Raw genomic sequence first — 19,281 nt, forward strand, 5'->3', positions numbered from 1 at the left:
TGTGATGCTCTGCAACAAAGATGGACACTACTGGAATGGAGGGAAAGGAGCTGGAGTATCCAACTGTCAACACCAATAGGCATCATGAAAGGCATTGCCATGTGATTTGGTGTAATTGTATCTGCTGACTTTTCTATTACAGTTATTCTCTATATTTTCTACTACAATTAATCTCTATTTCTACTACAACTACAATAAAAATGGCAGCATCTATTTTCAAGACCAAACACAATCAAAAGCTACCATCAGATACAAGTAGTAGTTTAGTTCTTGTGTCACGAAGAAAAGGTAAGTAATATTATTTCATCCTCTAAAAATACAAAATCAAAGGGGAAAAAACCTAAATCTCTACAATGAAAACAAAAGCTCTCTAGTTTCCCTGACTGGTATTCCAAATTAGTGCCTCTGACCTTTTCTTAAAACTTTAAGCATCACAAGAAAATCAGTGGGAAAGGGAATCATGTGCTAACCAAGTACTTAAAGGGCAGAAAAAACTCACTGGAGTGAAAGGGGATTAGTAAAGGGTGGGGGGAAGAGGACCAGCCCCTCCCAGTTGGGGTGGGCAGATTTGGGATTAGTTATCAAGCAGAAACCCACATGCAATTAACAGCTCTGACATCAGGGGAGAAGCAAATATAAAACACCCAGCTCTAAGAGGGGCTCATCAGAGAATCCCCTCCGGAGTGTAAGGTACTGGAGAGAAGCTCTATGGGGAATGGGTGGACTCCCGCCAAAACTCCATTAGGATGGGAGACTTTAAGTCACGGAAATTAACTTGCTGAAAGTCTGCTTCCAATTCTTCTTCCAGCTTCATAGTTAAATGTAATTAATGGCTGTGACCTGCTAATGAATGCTTTTGATAAAAAACATCTATGATGAGTTTTTTTTTTTAATAAATAGAAATTTAAAATGAAAACTAAATGCTAGGACAGGAGATTTAATTATGTAGGTATTATACATGTCAACTTTTTAAAGGTAAATTACTATTTTTATGATTTGCTGGAAATGTCATTTTACAGATACGAAAAGCATTTTGAAGGGGGTTGGGAAGGGCTCATGCCTGTTTATAACAGTACAGAAAGAAAGAAAACTCGCATAACTTCATTTTCTTTTCTCCTTTTCAGCCTGATTTTTATTTATGTGCTTCAGTCCTTATACAAAGGGCTGCAGAACAGAGATTTGTTCTTCACTCTTGCTTAAAGCAGAATGAAAGCTCATAAACTCCTCTCTCTGGGAAGCATCTTCTTGTTCCTGCTTTTTTTCCATCAGACCTGGGCTCAATTCCCAAGAGAGTGTGCCACTGTTGAGGCCTTGAGAAATGGTGTGTGTTGCCCAGACCTGTCCCCAGTGTCTGGGCCTGGGACTGACCCCTGTGGCTTCTCATCAGGGCGGGGGAGGTGTGAGGCAGTGATAGCAGACTCCAGACCCCACAGCCACCATTACCCCCATGATGGCAGAGATGATCGGGAGGTTTGGCCCACACGGTTCTTCAACAGGACCTGCCACTGCAATGGCAATTTCTCAGGACACAACTGTGGGACTTGCCGTCCAGGATGGAGAGGAGCTGCCTGTGATCAGAAGGTTCTCACAGGTAAGTAGGGTATGAATGTATACAGAGTTCCTCCTGAGACTCAATGCTCTTAATAGAAGCCTAAATCAGTGGAGCCTAAATCCGTGGAGCTGAAAGAACACCTGGAAATCCCATAACTCAGTTAAGGAACCTGAAACTTGGAGAGGCTAATAAGTTTATACAGTTTAAAGAGTCAAGGTTAAGGTTCAGATCTTCTGAGTGATGTGATTTTCTTCTAAAACACTTACTGAGCAACCATCCAATTCAAGGAATGGTGCTAGGTATTTATGACCAGACCTTTCTCAAGGTAGTTATGTTCATTGTCCTGAGGTTCAAAAAGGTCTAGTCCCTATAGCAGGGACCTGGAAAACCTGGAATTCACCACTGAGGTCAGTCTAGCTCTAACCCATGACTTCTTCCACTACCCTTGCTAACCCAAAAGGAAACTGCCCGCGGGGATGACCCAAGGTCAGCCATTTTACATGATGAGCCCCACCTGTGCCATACGAAATAGCAGTGAACAACAAAGCTCTAAGTAATAAATCTAGCAATATTTGTTTTTTTTTTTCCTATGTGCCAAACATTGGACCAAGGGTCTAGCAGACTTTTATTGAGTCTTTGTTATGAGGCTAGCTCTGATATAATTGCTTTTTATGCATGTACTCTTTATTTTTTTATTTTTTTTGTATGTACTCTTTAATCTTTATAGCTCCATAAAGCAGATACTGTTTTTATATATGCCTTACAGATAAAAAACTGAGACTTACAAAAACGTGTTCAGAGTCATAAAATAAGTCTCTGCTCTTAACCACTATGCTATGTTTTTGCAAAGCTTATGATTTTAAAAAGGTAGACAGTTTCCCAAATATACCAATGGTGAGCAGAAATAAACACTAGAACACAGAATCAGATTAAAGCAAGCTAACAGAAATCCTAGAGTACGGGGGCATGGGAGTGAATGGGAAGAAAGCAGTCTTAAAGATGGCATTTTAGTAAGGGGTGTTTTTAAAAGTATAAAATGATTAATGCATACATGTGAATTATCATTAGTGGGTAAATGGGACAAGGTATTAGTATTATGCTCACAAGACAGATGTTTTCATGTTTGAATTTTGTACCCTTGAAGTCAGGAGAAACCTCCTGGCCTTGAATACAGAAGAGAAGAACCACTTTGTCCAGGCCTTGGATATGGCAAAGCGCACAATTCACCCTCAGTTTGTCATTGCAACCAGGAGATCAGAAGAAATATTTGGGCCAGATGGCAACACACCACAGTTTGAGAACATTTCCATTTATAACTACTTTGTTTGGACACACTATTACTCAGTCAAAAAGACTTTCCTTGGGCCAGGACAGGAAAGCTTTGGTGAGGTGGATTTCTCTCATGAAGGACCAGCTTTTCTCACATGGCACAGATACCACCTACTGCAGTTGGAGAGAGACATGCAGGTATGTGTGAAACATTTCAATTTGCGGGTCCTTTTCAGACATGTGGCTTGTTTGTAAGTCATCTTAATTCACTGGGTTCGGAACAACCTGAATGAACATGTAATGGCAAAGCAATTTCATGTTATTAATCTGCCTTTGACATTCTGTGAGGTTTCTCCCTGTACTGATTTACTTACTCATTAATTAATCGTTATCTTTGTGAAGGGAAAAGAAAGTAGTATTGATGATGAGGGAGCCAGCTGAGACATTTGGAGGTGTGATTTAAAGTGTTGGACATAGTCTACAGTTCTGTGATTGAAAAAATGATCTTCGTAGAACTTGCAAATAAAGAGTCTCATTTGCTATGTCTTCCTTCTCAAAAGTAAACTAATACCCCCTCCTCCTGGTTTGGATGAGACAAGTGTGCATACACTTCTCAGTCTACCAACTCCCATATATATACCCCAGCATGACGGCTGATGATTCTAATATTACAAGGTTGAAATTATAGAAAAATATCCTTTCCATTTATATTGTCATATTTTCCTTGAAATCCACCTCAAAGCCTGTAGAAGAAACCAACTAAAAACATCTCATCAATCAGACAGCATCAATTTTTTTGGCATAAAGTGAACCTCACCCCAAACAAGTATTTCCTGCTTATTTTTAAGCAGAGAAGCTCAAACCACATTGTAACCTCATGTTAATACTGATACTTTCTTGTTTCTTTTACCAACTGCTTTTTCTTGAGAAAACTACTGGTATTTCCAAATGAAATTTTACATTATTAGATCTTAACTAGGAAATCCACAAATAGATTTCATTTTCTAGGTGAAATGTATTCCTTTCCTCAAATTAAAATCTAAAAATTAATCCAAAAACATCTGAGGGCATAAAAGGTATTTAGATTCATCTATTGACTCACAGTATGCTTGTGTTCAGCATTATCACAAGAAAATAAATGGTTAGAAGAGAGAGAATTAATACACTAAAATACAGAATAAAATATTGGTATGAAAGTAGTCCAAATATATGCAAGTTGAGAGTGATTAAATTAATTCATCTGATACTCTGAACTGCATATTTTATAGTTCTGATTACAAGTAAGACATTTAGTAGATTATAAGTAGATAAATCTGTCATTTGTAATCAACTCCAGATCTCCATGCCTTCAAGTCATTTTCCCATGGGCATGCCAAAATGAAAGGGCAGGTGGAAAGTATCTAAAAGCTTCGATTTTGCCTGTGTAAACTTCAACCTCTATGACTTACATTTTTAAAACCCAACAGCACAAGGGATCCAACAAATTACAGTTTAAATGTAATGCACAGTTGAAATGCCACATGAATATGTTCCAGCTCCCAAATGTCAGTTCTGAACCACAAACTGACTCTTAATGATCCCTTGGAAGCTGTCACTAATTTTTGTGAACCAGAACAATGGCTTCTAACAAGGACTCTAAACCCCTGGAGATCAATAACCAAGGATGCCTTGGAAAGCTTTTGGTCCTCTAAAATACCCTGAGGACAAGGAAATGCTTCCTAGAAAGGGTTGAAAGTAAAAAAAGCAGAAATGTACTAAATGCTTTGGAGGTGAGATAAAACAATGGCACTCTCTACATTTAAATCCCACACTCTAAACGTAACTCTCCAAAGACCTAAAGGAATGAGAACAAATACAATAAATGTGGTTTTAGGGAACTCAATAAAATGAGCATGTGATCTTGAGTCCAGTACTTTTAAAATTGTTGAGGTCAGCTCTGAAGGGAAAACTGGTCCCTGGTCTAAAGAACAGTATGCACAAAGAAAATATTTTGCTTCCACTTAATATTTCCTGACAGTATTAGGTTCAAGCAGAAATCCAAGTCTTAACAGTTTAGATTCTGAGGCAGGGGTCTTTAAGTAAAACACCTTCAGTGCCCAGGCAGATAAGGTAAGTGTGAGAGAGGCTGTGTAACCTATGAAAAGTCAAATCTGTATAACTGGTGCTTGGAAAAACTGTAATGCACCACTGAGGTTTGCCTCACTCTAATCCACAGGCTTCTTCCTCTATCCTTGCTAACCCACATAAAAACAAACAAAAAACCCTTTAAAAACCATAATCTAAAGACCTAAGGTCATTTAAATTAAATTTTGAAAGCCAGAAACCAAGCAAAAAGTGTTGCTCTACATAATATATTTAAAGGCTAGATGTGGCTCCAGACCCAGATGTAGTGATGCTTGAATTAAAGATGTGAAAACAAAAGGAGGTAAAATGTCAAGGAGTGGAAGTTATTATTAATATTTTTTGGCATAACCAAGAGAGATGTAATTACCTGCTTAAAGAAAAAGGAAGACTTTTTTCCCTCCAAAGAAACCATTTTCAGAAACTTCTCTATAATGAGTTGAATTCCAGTCTTTCTAGTGCCTCAATGACTCCTTGTAGTATATTAGAAGCTTTGTTAAATAAGGCATTTAATTCCTCTGGCTCCTCAGACACCAAAGAGGGAGAATTTTAAACAAAAGCCGAGAATGCTAACAAGAATTTCTGTGATCTAGGAAATGTTGCAGGATCCTTCATTCTCCCTCCCCTACTGGAATTTTGCAACTGGGAAGAATGTCTGTGACATTTGCACTGATGACCTGATGGGATCAAGAAGCAACTTTGATTCCACTCTTATAAGCCTGAACTCTGTCTTTTCTCAATGGCGAGTGGTCTGCGAATCCTTGGAGGATTATGATACCCTGGGAACCCTTTGCAATAGTAAGTTCCAAATGACATCCAGGATTCAGAGTTCCCTATTAAATAAAGGATTAAATGTGCTGCCTGAAGGCCCTTCATTCTACTAAGGACTGCAGAATAAAATCTACTTTTGCTATAGAGAATCAATATACAGGTATATTCATTGAACACAGGAGCTATTCAAGGCATTCTCTAAGGTTCCAGGGAGAACAGAAAGTCTCTATACATTTTTTACACTGCTTTTCTTGAGCAATTTGGTCAGTGCACTGCTCACTCTTTTATTTTGGAAATGTATGATTATATAAAATTTATCTTCCTAGCACACTCAGCACTACTTAGTAGTCATGTGTCTTGTGTTGGAATTTCATAGAAAATTGTTTCCCTGGGAAATCTGAAATACACAGAAAGATTGAAAGTGCCCAAAGAGTAAAATTCTGGTCTAGAGGGTCAAAACCAGAAGGTGATATGAGGGACATCTTTAAGAAAAGGAAGACACTGAGGCGCCTGGGTGGTTCAGTAGGGTAAGCGCCTGACTCTTGATTTCAGCTCAGGTCATGATCTCAGGGCCATGGGATGGAGCTCCACATAGGGCTCCTTGCTCAGGGGGAGTCAGCTTGAGATTCTCTCTCTCTCTCTCTCTCTCTCTCTCTGCCCCTCCCTCTACTCACACATTCTTTCTCTCTCACACAAATCTTTAAAAAAGAAAGAAAGAGGGCAGCGCCAGTGGCCCAGCGGTTTAGCGCCGCCTTCAGCCCAGGGCGTGATCCTGGAGCCCCGGGATCCAGTCCCACGTCGGGCTCCCTGCATGGAGCCTGCTTCTCCCTCTGCCTGTGTCTTTGTCTCTGTCTGTCTGTCCGTCTGTCTGTCTCTCTCTCTCTCTCTGTGCCTCTCATGGATAAATAAATAAAATATTTTTTAAAAAAAGAAAAAGAAAGAAAGAAAGAAAGAAAGAAAGAAAGAAAGAAAGAAAGAAAGAAAGAAAGAAAGAAAGAGAAAGAAAGAAAGAAAGAAAGAAAGAAAGAAAGAAAGAAAGAAAGAAAAGAAAGAAAAGAAAAGAAAAGAAGAAAAGAAAAGAAAGAAGAAAAGAAAAGAGAAAAGAAAGATACTGCACATAAAAGGTCTGCCAGCTACTTCCACTTCTCTCAAAGCGAGCACATAAAGAGAATGCTTAACCAGCTGTCCTAGCTAGCATCCTTTCTCCAGTCATTTAAATGCCACTTCTGCCTCAGGTCAAGTTTCTGCAGCATGCAGATCTGTTCCTGAGTGTGCCATTCTCTTCTTTGGATCACATTACTAATCTCTGTGGTACTCACACAAAGTCTTAATTATTAGAGTCTCCCTATCTCATCTTATTTTTCTTCAGGCATGCTTGGTTATTTTAAACTTGTCCTTCCATGCAAAAACTAGATTTATGGAAATTCATTTTATTTATCTTCATAGTACCTTTTACATATTTTTTAAGCTTAAAATATTAAATTCCTTTATAAACTTAAAAAAGGATATTCTTGGGCAGCCCAGGTGGCTCAGAGGTTTAGTGATGACTTCAACCCAGGGCGTGATCCTGGAGACCCAGGATCAAGTCCCGCATCAGGCTCCCTGCATGGAGCCTGCTTCTCCCTCTGCTTGTCTCTGCCTCTCTCTCTCTCTCTCTCTCTCTCTCTCTCTCTCCCATAAATAAATAAAATCTTTAAAAAAAGGGATATTCTTAAAAAGAGAATATTCTAAATAGAAAAAAATCAGTAGATTTTTTTCACCATTAGATGATTTAGCTGTGTATAGAAATAAGGGAAGTGACAGTATATGAAATTTTTTCTGTAGAAGTTTAAAACTTAGAATACATTTTTTTATTTGTCTGGCATAATGAATGAGTGATCCCACCTTGAAATGAAATTGAGAATCAATATATCTTTAGATACCAAAACATTAACCTCTTTCTGAAGAGGCTATTGTATTTTGGCCTGGGAATTTTTTCCAGACATTTTTGTATCATACAGATGATTGGATACCAAACTATAGCACATTTAAAATGAGTAAATAAAATTATAGCTTAGGAGAGAAGCTTTTATCACAGTTTTTTTGTCAATTAGTGTAAGTCTCATAACAGGATACGTAGTTTCATGAAAAATTGAAGATTATGTATTTTAAGTGAGACAAATTTGAAGATTACTCCTTACCTTAGTTCAAGATACCAAGCATTTTATTTATTAGGCTTGTGAAAGATAAAAGGAAACTAATAGTTTATTCAACACATACTATGTATCTGATATGGTGCCAAATGCTTTAATACGTTATCTTATTTAATTCTCCTAGGGATTCTTTCTTTTCTGTATTGTTATTCTTGGATGAAATGATCCATTCCTGTGGTTTTGTTGATCATCTTTTATGGGACGGCTATGCATGTGCATTTTTAGAGCAAATCTTCCTTGCATCTTTCATGCCTGTGATTTCATGTGCTTGTTGCATGATTTCTCTCCAATGTTCCATTAATGCGCCAAACCTGGTACTTCGAAAGAGTGATTTATTGACTCCTAAGCCTCTTCCAGCCAGTAAAACATCATCTTTGATTCATCACATGAAAAATATTGTTCTTTCTACACAGTATTACCATCTATTTTCTCCTTCAGACACTCAGAACTTTTCATTCCTTACTGCACAAAAACTCCATAGGACTCCAAACCATATGATGTTTTTAGTGCATTGGCTGGCAGAGGTTGTCCATGTGCAAACAAATCTAAATGGCCCTGGGTTAAATTAAACTGATTTAAACTAGTTCCTTTACTATTGGAATTCTCCACTATGAAACTATACAAGGGCAAATTAGAATGTAGTGTTTTAAAAATTCTTGCAATCTATAATTTGTACTGGAATTTATTGAGAGCTCCCAAATAATAATCTCTAACTCATAAGCTTGAATTGATAATTTTAGACAGTGGTCTCTGAAAGTCTTAATAATAATGTATAACCTACAAAAGTTCATCTACTTTCCAATCTCAATATTGGCATGTTTTTATTTTTATATTATGTAAATAAATTTACTATGCTAATTCATCAGGTACTAATCATTATGTTCATTATAAACATTACAATATAGGAAGCTTTATGAGTGAGGTAAAATGAATGCAAGTTGAGATTGTAATGTCACCTCTCCCAACCCAGTGGATTATTCTGCATCTACTGTTACTCTTAGAACACACACATACTTCTCTGGAGACCACTGGAACAGACAAATGCAAAATGCTCCTAACCAATCTACTCTCCTCCCACCTACATTAGACTTCTCTTCATTTACTATTGAATTAAATATAACTTTCTCATACTGCTCTTTATTTCTGCACAATATGGTGAATATTCAATGTTCCCACCTTACATTGCCCTGTACTCCAGGCAACCTAGTTCCCAAATAGGCCCTTTAGAGCAAATGTGATCTTTCCATACATCAACAGGCTCCAAACTACAATTTAGCATCTATTGTATGCCAGGCACTGTGCCAAGATTAAGGGATGTACTGTTGAGCCAGAACAGAGTTCTTGTTCTGATGGAGCTTATTTTATAGATAGGAGAAAGCTTATCATCTCTTATTATTACCTCTGCCTAAAATGTTTGACTTGTAACATTTCTCCTATTTCACCTGAGAATTCTCCTCAGTCCTTCAGGGCTCTTTGCAAATCTCCTTTCCTTAATGACACCCTTCTGGAGTCATCCAACTGGAAGGGATTGATAATATCTCTCAATCTATCTCTGTCTCTCTGTCTCTGTCTCCCTCTCTCCCTTCCTGTCTGTCTCTTCCCCTCTCTTTCTTTCCATCCCTCCCTCCGAGGCTTCCTTAAGATATCTATCCTATTACTTCTAATATTACAGCTTTGTTTGCCTGCTTGTTTTACTGCCTTTTAAAAAATTTAATTATTTCTTACATTAATTGCTGTAAAATATGGATCAATTGAAATGTAGACCACCTACCAAAGAGATCTTAGATTGTTTTTCTGCATTTCTCTGAAGACTTGAAACAAACAGCATTTGAGTACAAAATTTCACATATATGTGAAATATAGATTTCTGTGTGGAATTTAGGTTTACGAGGTTATTTTGGTGAAATTCAATTTTCCAAGGAATTTTTATGTTAATATAGTCTCATTACAGAAATATACATTGATTAAATAAATACCAGGACCTCTATCTGTTACTGTGATCATTTTTTTCTTCCAATGATTTTACAAATCACACGTCTAACTTTGCTCCCAGAAATGGGAGCAGAAATTTTCTCACTGTAATGCCCCTAAGTATGCATTTTATACATTTTGTCTTCTACCAAGGAAAACCTGTATTTCAATGTTCTTGCTATGTGTAAAAATTAAAGGGCAAAGATCAGATCTCTAAGTATCCTATAAATATTTACATATCCCATCCTTTTCCCAGGTACTGAGGGTGGGCCAATTAGGAGAAATCCAGCTGGAAATGTGGCTAGACCAATGGTGCAACGTCTTCCTGAACCACAGGATGTCGCTCAGTGCTTGGAAGTTGGTTTATTTGACACACCTCCTTTTTACTCCAATTCTACTAACAGTTTCCGAAACACAGTGGAAGGTAAGTAAAAGAAATCAGTGCTTTGAATTCACAGTTAACTGAACTATTCACATTCAGATCTCTTTGAAAAATCTTTGAAAAACCATATAGATCCTGTGAATTTACATGAATGCTGCCTCCAGTTATGATGTAGTCACAATTCTCTGCTCGAGAAAGAACTTCTTAAAGAAAAGTGTCAGACCGTGAAACTCTTTTTAATTATCATAGAGGAGAAGTGCTTAGAAATTATTCTTCAATCTCTTAAATACCTAAAAAGTATTTGAACTCAAATCTGTTTGGCTGATCAGTATGCATATAGCTATAGCAAATTCTAGTAGAGTCAAATAATATTCAAGTATTTGACAGTTTATAAAAAATCTTTCTTAAAAAATAACAAAAAATTCTAAACATTTAGTTGACAGCCAATAAAGCCTGGTTGGGGCATATATTTCACTTAAGTTTGTATTGTCCTGTAACTTTTTTAAAAGGTCTATTAAAATTCAAATTAGCATGTAATGATATTTAATTTGATTTCCTTATTTAATTCATAGTATTTTAAAGCTGAGGAAACTAAAGACCAAAGAGCTAAAATGAAGATCCCAAGAAACTCAGGAATAGAGCACAATTACAAATCCAAATTTTCTATGTCTGGTCTCTTTATACTATAAACTTTGATATCTCTAAATCATTATTGATATGTATTTAAGGTTTTAAAACAACAGAATCACATTTAATGTATTATAAACCTTTTATTGTTAAAATTCACATTAAATATAGCGTTAAACATATCAGATTCCTCCCCCAGAAAAAGAATGGGAATTGATCTCTCTGTCTCCATGATCTGAGATACTCTATATGTAAATCTAATCATTATTTTCAATTCTCTCCCCTTTTGTCATCAAAACTGTATACCATTCTCTTCTATCTTTATGTTAATTCTAATAACTAAATATGAATGTACTGATTTGGAGATTATTCAATAAATAATCACTATGTTTTGACTAAACTGGTATATATAAACTAAGGCCACAAGCACTAATTTCTAAAAGAATGTGCAAATTGCATCTTATTGAAACCCAATCAAAAGACAAGTTATACTGATTTCCTGACAGAATGTATGAAAGAACCAGTGCCTACCAGCATGCTATGTACATTGCAAGCAACCTTTAAACAGGTTATAAATAAAAAATAATAATGGAATAAATGTATGAAACATGACTAAATCAATGAGTAAGCATAATTATACAAATGGGTTAATATATTTTAAATTCTAATTTTATTTTATAATATGTAAACTTTCCCTGCTCTCCCACCTCTGATTCTTAAATCCAAACAGGAACACTTATCACTCCATCCCACATCATAGACCCTCTATTTTTTGCGATCTATCCTCCCCTTCTGCCCAATGTATATACATGATATATATACTATGAAAATGTGTATGGAAAATATATAATATGGAGAATATATAACATGAGAAATGCATAGAATACATGTAATATGGGAAATGCACATATTGGGTGGGAATATCATATATGTATCATATAGAATATGGGAAATACATTATATATAGAGAATATAGCTAATTATCAAAAGTTATATAAATGGTTCGACAAAAAGTTTTTCCAGATATTTAAAACTAGTACTGAGATGATAATAATGCTCTGAGAAATTGTGACGTTTCCACAAAAATAAGGTAACTTTCCAAAAGTAAACATGCTGACAGTCAAAAGGAATAAGGTAGAAAACTGAAGCCATATCTGGCAATTTAATTTCAGGACAATCAGAGAGATGTTCTCCCAATTGCGTCAGCAGTTTATAGTAGAAGCTCAAGATTTCCATTGTCTTTATTTCCACTAAACCAATGCTTGCCTTGTCAAAATAGAGTGTTCTATGTATTTTGACTGGTATCCTTTGCAGGTCATTATTTTTAACCTAGAGGCTACATTTAGAATGTCATGCCACTAGCTTAAAGCTAACCTAGCTCTGGTTATAGCAAGAAATGTCACCAACCATAGGTACAAAGAAGCAATGCTATTATACTAAGGTAAAAATTGGCCTGACAAGCTTAGGAAAAATTGTTTCCCAATGTAATCACTGCTGCTGATTTGAGAAGCAAGATATTGGTGATGATTTTTACTATTCTCACCCCTATTTTTATATCTAGGTTACAGTGATCCCACAGGAAAGTATGACCCTGCTATTCGAAGCCTTCACAATTTGGCTCATCTATTTCTGAATGGAACAGGGGGACAAACCCATTTATCCCCAAATGATCCTATTTTTGTTCTCCTACATACTTTCACTGATGCAGTTTTTGATGAATGGCTGAGGAGATATAAGGCTGGTGAGACGTTTTCATATTCTTTTTTGCAGGCTCAGCAAGGAGACTGTTTAGGTGGTATAGTGCTTACTACAGAGTAAGCACTTGACACATCTACACTACACTACAAAATAAGGATAAAAGAGCTATGATATCTAGCTGTTTCCAAATATCCCAAACTACTTTGAAAATGCAGACAAAACATCTCTTACAATGGTTGTCAGATGCTATTTATTAGCATTCACCTGGACGAGGCACATAATCCCTTTTTATTTTTAGTATGAAAAGATAATTATCATGCTTCCCAATTTTTTCTTCCCTGTATCTTCTAATGAACATCTGCACTACTTTTTTTTTGGGAACATTTTCATTGTGAGTAAGAAAATCTTACTGAGCTCTTCTTTGATACTTAAAAGACAAAAAATTATACTCACAATCCAGTCCTGATTTCTATTACTTCTGGCCTCTTACAAATGGAAATTTTGTTCAATTTGATTAGTTAATGGTTTTTTTTAATCACAGCATAGAAAATCTTTCAATTTCATTTAATGCATTTTTAAAATATCATTTAAAAGGCCACTTTCTCTTCACTTCTACTCAGCTAAGAGGCTCACATTACTTTTCAAACAATGAAAGTGCTTCTATTGGTTAAACATCATGCATTTTCATGTTTCAAAACTATTCTAAATTTTGGCTTCTGCGCCTTTACTTCATCATACACATAAATATAATGTTGGGGATTAATTATCTATAGATTTGCCTATCCAATTCAGTTAGTCTCTTATTTCTTTAAGTGTGTGTGTGTTTGTGTATGTGTATGTACAGTAGAAGCCTCTAATTTAACCTGATTAGGACTATTAACTAATGTGTTGGTCAAAATCATATGTTCCATCAGAAAATCAGTGAAGAAACAAATAACTTACATATAAATATTCACTCATCAATCTGCTATGAATTCACTGATTGGAGTGCCACGTTTTTTCATATGTATTTAGATACATAGCTACAACCATAATGAATTATCTACAAGTTACAATGTCTATTTTTTCAAAGTGAAACTAGAAATTAACCACCCTTGAGATGCCATGAGTGCAGTATTATTTTGGATTTTCATAATGCCCACCTTATCTTTACAACCATATTGCTCACTCTTAATTCTTTCCCAATATCTTAGGCATTCATCTTCAACAAATCTTTCCTAAGCATTCATATGTTTAATATAAAACAACATCCCTCTCTTTTCACAATCACAATTATCATTTTACATATATTTAGCTATACTGCTTTTATGACACTAACAAGCCTACTGGAGTTAATAGGTTTAGGAATGAACAAAAACTTTCGTTGGACATACACTTCTGGGAACCAGACAATATACAGGCCATAGTTATTCAGCCATTCACAATGCCATTGCTGTTAGTAAGTTTTTCTTATTTAAGACTTAAATTTAAGAGAGGAAGTCGAGAATCTTGGTTTCTCTCACAAACCTCAAGGGGAGCTTTCTTTCAACCATGAAAATATATCTTGATTGAAAAGATCATTATTTCACATTCATAACAATTTGTTAAAGGTCATTGATGAACCAGATAAACACCTTTGCTTCTTATTTTCTACCTGCTCCCTTTGATTGTGCTATAAATAGCATATGGTCTCTCAATTATTTGCCTAGTAGTGAAGGGGAAGTTACCATAAGCAAAAAATACGGAACCTGAAACATATTTCTGACAAATATGGCCATAAAATTATAGGACAAGCCAATGTTAACACCTACAAATTCATGAACACTAAACACTGACAATTAGCCTCCTGCTTAAACATTCCATGTACCTCCAAATGTCCCTTGAAAAACAATCAGATAGAACAACTATGTTAGAGCGAAAATAAAAAGATTGGAAAAATTTCTAAGACTCTCCATATGGCAGAAGTCTTTGTTGAAAATAAGTCTGAGTGGAGGATGGAATTATTTTTTCAAAATGTATTAAACGGTTTTTATAAATAGTGAGAACTCTTCAAAAATCCTAATATTATAAGATTACTAAGGTCAGATTGGAATAAGAATTATATTTTACAGCTGAAGAGAAATTATAGTCATCCACAGGACAATGTCTGTTAAAGAATCCTCTCATTAGACATGCGGTAGTATAATATAGAGCATCCAAATTTTATTTAATATGTTAATTTTTATTCACTAACATTTTGTATCCATGTGCACACTTAGTTCGATTCTTTTTTTAATGAAAATCATGTGAATTAAGTTTTAAATATAGTACTCCAGAAGTTCAGTGAGTTTTTCAGAAGAAGCAGCTTATACATTTTCCAGACCAATCACTACTATTATGCCTTTTGAAAAATGAAGTAATTACACACACACTCAAATCCTTTCACAATTATTATCTGATTCCATATCCTGACTATCGTGAATAATGCTGCAGTGAACATGGGTGCAGATATCTCTTTGAGATACTAATTTTATATCTTTTAGATAAACCCCCAGAAGTGGCATTGCTGGATCATATGGTAGTTCTATTTTTAATTTCTTGAGGAACTTCCATTCTGTTTCCACAGGAGCTGCGCCAATTCCCACCAACAGTGCACAATGGCTCCCATCTCTCCATACTCTTGCCATCACTTGCTATCTCTTCTCTTATTGATAATCGCCATCATAAAACGTGTGATCTATCATTATGGTTCTAATCTGCATTTTCTAATGATTAGTGATATTCAATAGTTTTCCCATACCTCTTGACCATTTGGAAATCATCATGTCATACATCTTAAATACATACAATTTTTTTTTTTTGTCAATTGTACGTCAGTAAAGCTGGAAAAAAAAAGTATTTGAGCACCTACAATTCCCTACATAGTCTTTTAGGTACCAGAAATACAGTAGCATATAAAATACACAAAAATATTTTCCCTCCTGGGACTCACCTAGTTGTCAGTAGAAATGACAGTAAAAATATGTAAATAAATATATAATCTGTTGGGGGAAAGTCTGTAGAAATAGAAAATCAGGAAAGGCTTTATGGAGTACTATGTAAATACATGGAAGAAGATCATCCCTCGATGAACAAAGGAGCCCACAGTGGCCGGTGCATAGTGGAGAGAAAATGGTGGAAAATAAGGTCAGAGGGACAACAGGGGGAGATCCTGAGGGATGCTGGATGAACCTGTGAGAGGGGGAGTCGCTACAGGGTCTTGTATAGGCAAATTTTATGACAATCTCACTGTTATTGTGTGTTATTTTTATGATTATTCCTCCATTCATTTTAATGGGTATAACTATCACACAGCTGATGCTGAATTGGGTTGAGGTTGATCAAGTCAGGATTTCATAAAAAGGTGAAATGGAAAGTCAGAGTTATCTAAATCATTAACTTAAATATCTAACTTTAGTAAATAATTAACAATAAAACACAAAATTGTGAGTCCCTTGAAGACAGGCATTTTGTCTATTTTGTTTAGTGCCATCACCTCCATGCCTAGACCAGTGTCTGGCATTGGTAAGAGCTCAGCAGATTTAAATAGATAAATATTTAATTAGCATTAATGCACAGTAAATTAAAAGTTACAAAAAAGTAAACGCTATATGCCATTTCTATGATCAATTGTTTTTCAAGGTAGGTGCTAGAATATTCTTCTGTGCTTTCCAGGATCACAGTGACTCTTCAAGTAATATATTATTTGCAAACAGAAAATCTAATTTCTCATATATCCCACTCTTCTAAATATATTCCCACTCATGTCCTGCCCAAGTCCCCTTCCAACTCTGGTTTTGAGATATCCCATCTGGTTTAGTTGTATCAATGTAAATTAGAACAACAACAAAAAAGAACAATCTTTTGCCACAAGGAACATACCACTCCTTTTATCCCTGCTGGCAGAAACTCACTAATAATATAAATGCCTGTAACTTGTATTTAAGTAGAAAGAGGAGAGGTGGCAGGAAGTAAATAATATTCCAGGACGTTGATTTAAAATTTTAAGTGTTTTTTTCTAATAGAGTAAAATCTGGGACTAAGTTAATATTTTTATCTCTGAAGATAAAAGAGAAAAGTGAAGAATACTATACAAATATGTTCATATTCAAGGACAAACTTCCACAGGACATATTCAAGGACAAACTTCCACAGGACCTCTCATATTTAAATTTTAAATGAAGCTACAACAAACTGCAGGTCCATCTTTTTTTAGCTTTGAAAAATAAGTTTAATTAATTTTTTCAAATAAGTTTCTGTAATTTAAAAATAGAACAATTAATGATCACCATAGATGATAAAATACTAAAACTTCCCTGCTTTCAAACTTTCTTGATCTATTGGATGTTATGTTAGTGCTGTATTCAAAGCATTTGAACTTTGTTTAATGCAATTCCCTGTTCTTCAGTAGTGAAACTATTTTTATGTCTTTATTCAGTTTAAAATATAAAAGAACATTTTTATGTTATTCTAGAATATTTCGGATCACCTTCAGAACATAATAATCTATTAATACTAACTTTATCATGTCTATTAACAAGATGTCTTTGCCATATTTTAGATGTATCCACATTTCCATTGGAAAATGCCCCTATTGGGCATAATAGACAATACAATATGGTACCATTCTGGCCTCCAGTTACCAATGTAGAAATGTTTGTTACTGCTCCAGACAATCTGGGATATACTTACGAAGTTCAATGGCCAAGTGAGTATTGAAAATGTACCTTTACTGTGGAATTTTCCAAAAACAAATTTATTGACTTTTAAGGTAATCACAATATTCTACAGCCTATATTTTCTACTTATATTTAAAAGGTTTTATTTGGATATTTATTTTGGGATAAAGAGATTGAATTTAACATTTGTTCAGAGCCCACTCTGACCTGGAGTTAAGTTGATTTTATAGCGCACTATCATTTAATCCCTGCAACCCTGTGAAGTAAGTATTGTAATCTTCATTTTACAAATAAGGAAGAAGGGCCAGCCATGATTACCTTAGATAGGGTAATTGTCGAAGATCACATTTCTAGTAGGCAGAGAGGATGAATTTTGAGCTTATGCCCATGTAATATGCCCCAATTTTTCTACTATATAATGGTGCCTCCTTATCTTTATTCTGAAAAAAAAAAATGGAGTGAGATACTCTGTATTACTTTTTCTTAGATTTTGAAATTGAAAATTTCTTGCTTCATTTCCAATCTCTTCTCAACAAAGGCAGTAAGTTGTAGTGGAAGAGCACAGCACATGGATTTTGAAAGACTTGGTCTTCGAAACCAACTCTAGTGCCTACTAACCAAGTGACCTCAAATGACTCACTCTACAGCATCATTTTCTCAACCTTTAAAATGGAATTAATAATAACTATCCCAATAGGGTCCACTTATAATGAGAAATTAGAAAGTGCCTTTAAGATGACAGGCTATCATCAGCAATGCTGGCCAATAAAAATTACATATGAAGAATTTGGTAAAATGCCTAAATTCAAGATATCTGATTTTGGGTGGCAACTATTTTACTGGTTTTTTTTTTTGTTGTTGTTGTTGTTGTTGTTGTTCTCCTTTTATTCCTCCAATAGGTCGGAATCTTAGTATTCCTGAGATTGTTACCATAGCGGTAGTTGCTGCTTTAGTACTGGTTGCAGTCATTTTTGCGGGTGCTTCTTGCCTGATTCGTGCCAGAAGCAACATGGATGAAGCGAATCAACCTCTTCTCACTGATCAGTATCAACACTATGCTGACGACTATGAAAAAATGCAGAATCCTAATCAATCTATGGTCTAATAACAAATGACCAATTCTCTTATGCATTAGTATCATAAAACCACCTGGTTGAAAAATAATAGATTAAATTTCTTACTGTATTTTCTTTCCTTCCATTACTTTCTTCCTGATGCATGCACATATTAGAATTAAAACTCTAAATATTATTTTCTATAGCTAGGGAGAGTCACAATTGTTAATTGGTTCTATTTTTCAACTCTATTTAAAATGGTAGGTTGTACATTAATTAGAATTTAAATAAAAACTTGAAACATTAAAAAATAAAATAAAATGGTAGGTTGTAGGCACACATCCTAACCCTGATCTGTAACTCTGACCCTAAATCCTAACCCTCTGGAGAGGTCCCTGAACTGCAAAATACCGGGCACATGCCCTAACTCCAACCCTGAATCTAAGAAAGTAGCTTCCTGAACACATGGTAAGAAAAGCTGAGAAGCAGCTTAGTTATCTTAGAGAAGACCCCAAATATTTAAAAATTGGCAGTTTTTCTGAAAATGGTCATGAAGGTAGAGATTTTTTTAAAAAATGGTAGTTTGCACTAACTCCATGGTATTTAAGCAGAGAGTGTGAAGATTTTTGGCATGTTTTAAAGGTCAACTATATGACAATGTAAATAAACTGTTGTGCTTTGTTTATGTATAAATAAAAAATCATGATAGTAAATCTCTGATTGAAATACATGAGTAGGAATTTCTACAATGTTAAAATGTGAATATATTTCTGTTCATTGACACTGAACAACAGATACATAGGAAGCCACATTTATTAGTTAAAATCAATGATGTGTCGCTATAAATGGGATCCCAATTGACTTTTTCAAACTAGAATTTCCCTTTGAGCATCAGCATATGTTTCAGTCTAAGGTTCAAAGTCGTGACAAAATCATGATCTTTATCACATTTTGGAGTGGTGAAAAC

The 19,281-nt window shown here is 35.2% G+C and overlaps 1 protein-coding gene across 1 annotated transcript; it reads left to right on the top strand.

Annotated features, from left to right (window-relative positions):
• The first annotated feature begins 1,161 nt into the window (after positions 1-1,161).
• TYRP1 (tyrosinase related protein 1) lies at positions 1,162-19,024 on the top strand. Its single transcript, NM_001194966.1, has 7 exons — positions 1,162-1,591; positions 2,697-3,019; positions 5,536-5,740; positions 10,133-10,300; positions 12,447-12,626; positions 17,142-17,288; positions 18,159-19,024. Exons 1-7 carry the CDS (start codon positions 1,207-1,209, stop codon positions 18,362-18,364), a joined length of 1,614 nt encoding a protein of 537 aa, NP_001181895.1. The 5' UTR covers positions 1,162-1,206; the 3' UTR covers positions 18,365-19,024.
• The last annotated feature ends 257 nt before the right edge of the window (positions 19,025-19,281 follow it).

The sequence above is a fragment of the Canis lupus genome, chromosome 11, assembly GCF_011100685.1.
Source record: "Canis lupus familiaris isolate Mischka breed German Shepherd chromosome 11, alternate assembly UU_Cfam_GSD_1.0, whole genome shotgun sequence".
Lineage (NCBI taxonomy): Eukaryota > Metazoa > Chordata > Mammalia > Carnivora > Canidae > Canis > Canis lupus.

Bases quoted from the DNA above. Each gene is read 5' to 3' on its own strand.
- TYRP1 (NM_001194966.1), top strand. From the start codon at position 1,207: ATGAAAGCTCATAAACTCCTCTCTCTGGGAAGCATCTTCTTGTTCCTG. The intron at 1,592-2,696 runs GTAAGTAGGGTA...GTACCCTTGAAG, and splicing joins TGATCAGAAGGTTCTCACAG to TCAGGAGAAACCTCCTGGCC. The intron at 17,289-18,158 runs GTGAGTATTGAA...TTCCTCCAATAG, and splicing joins TTACGAAGTTCAATGGCCAA to GTCGGAATCTTAGTATTCCT.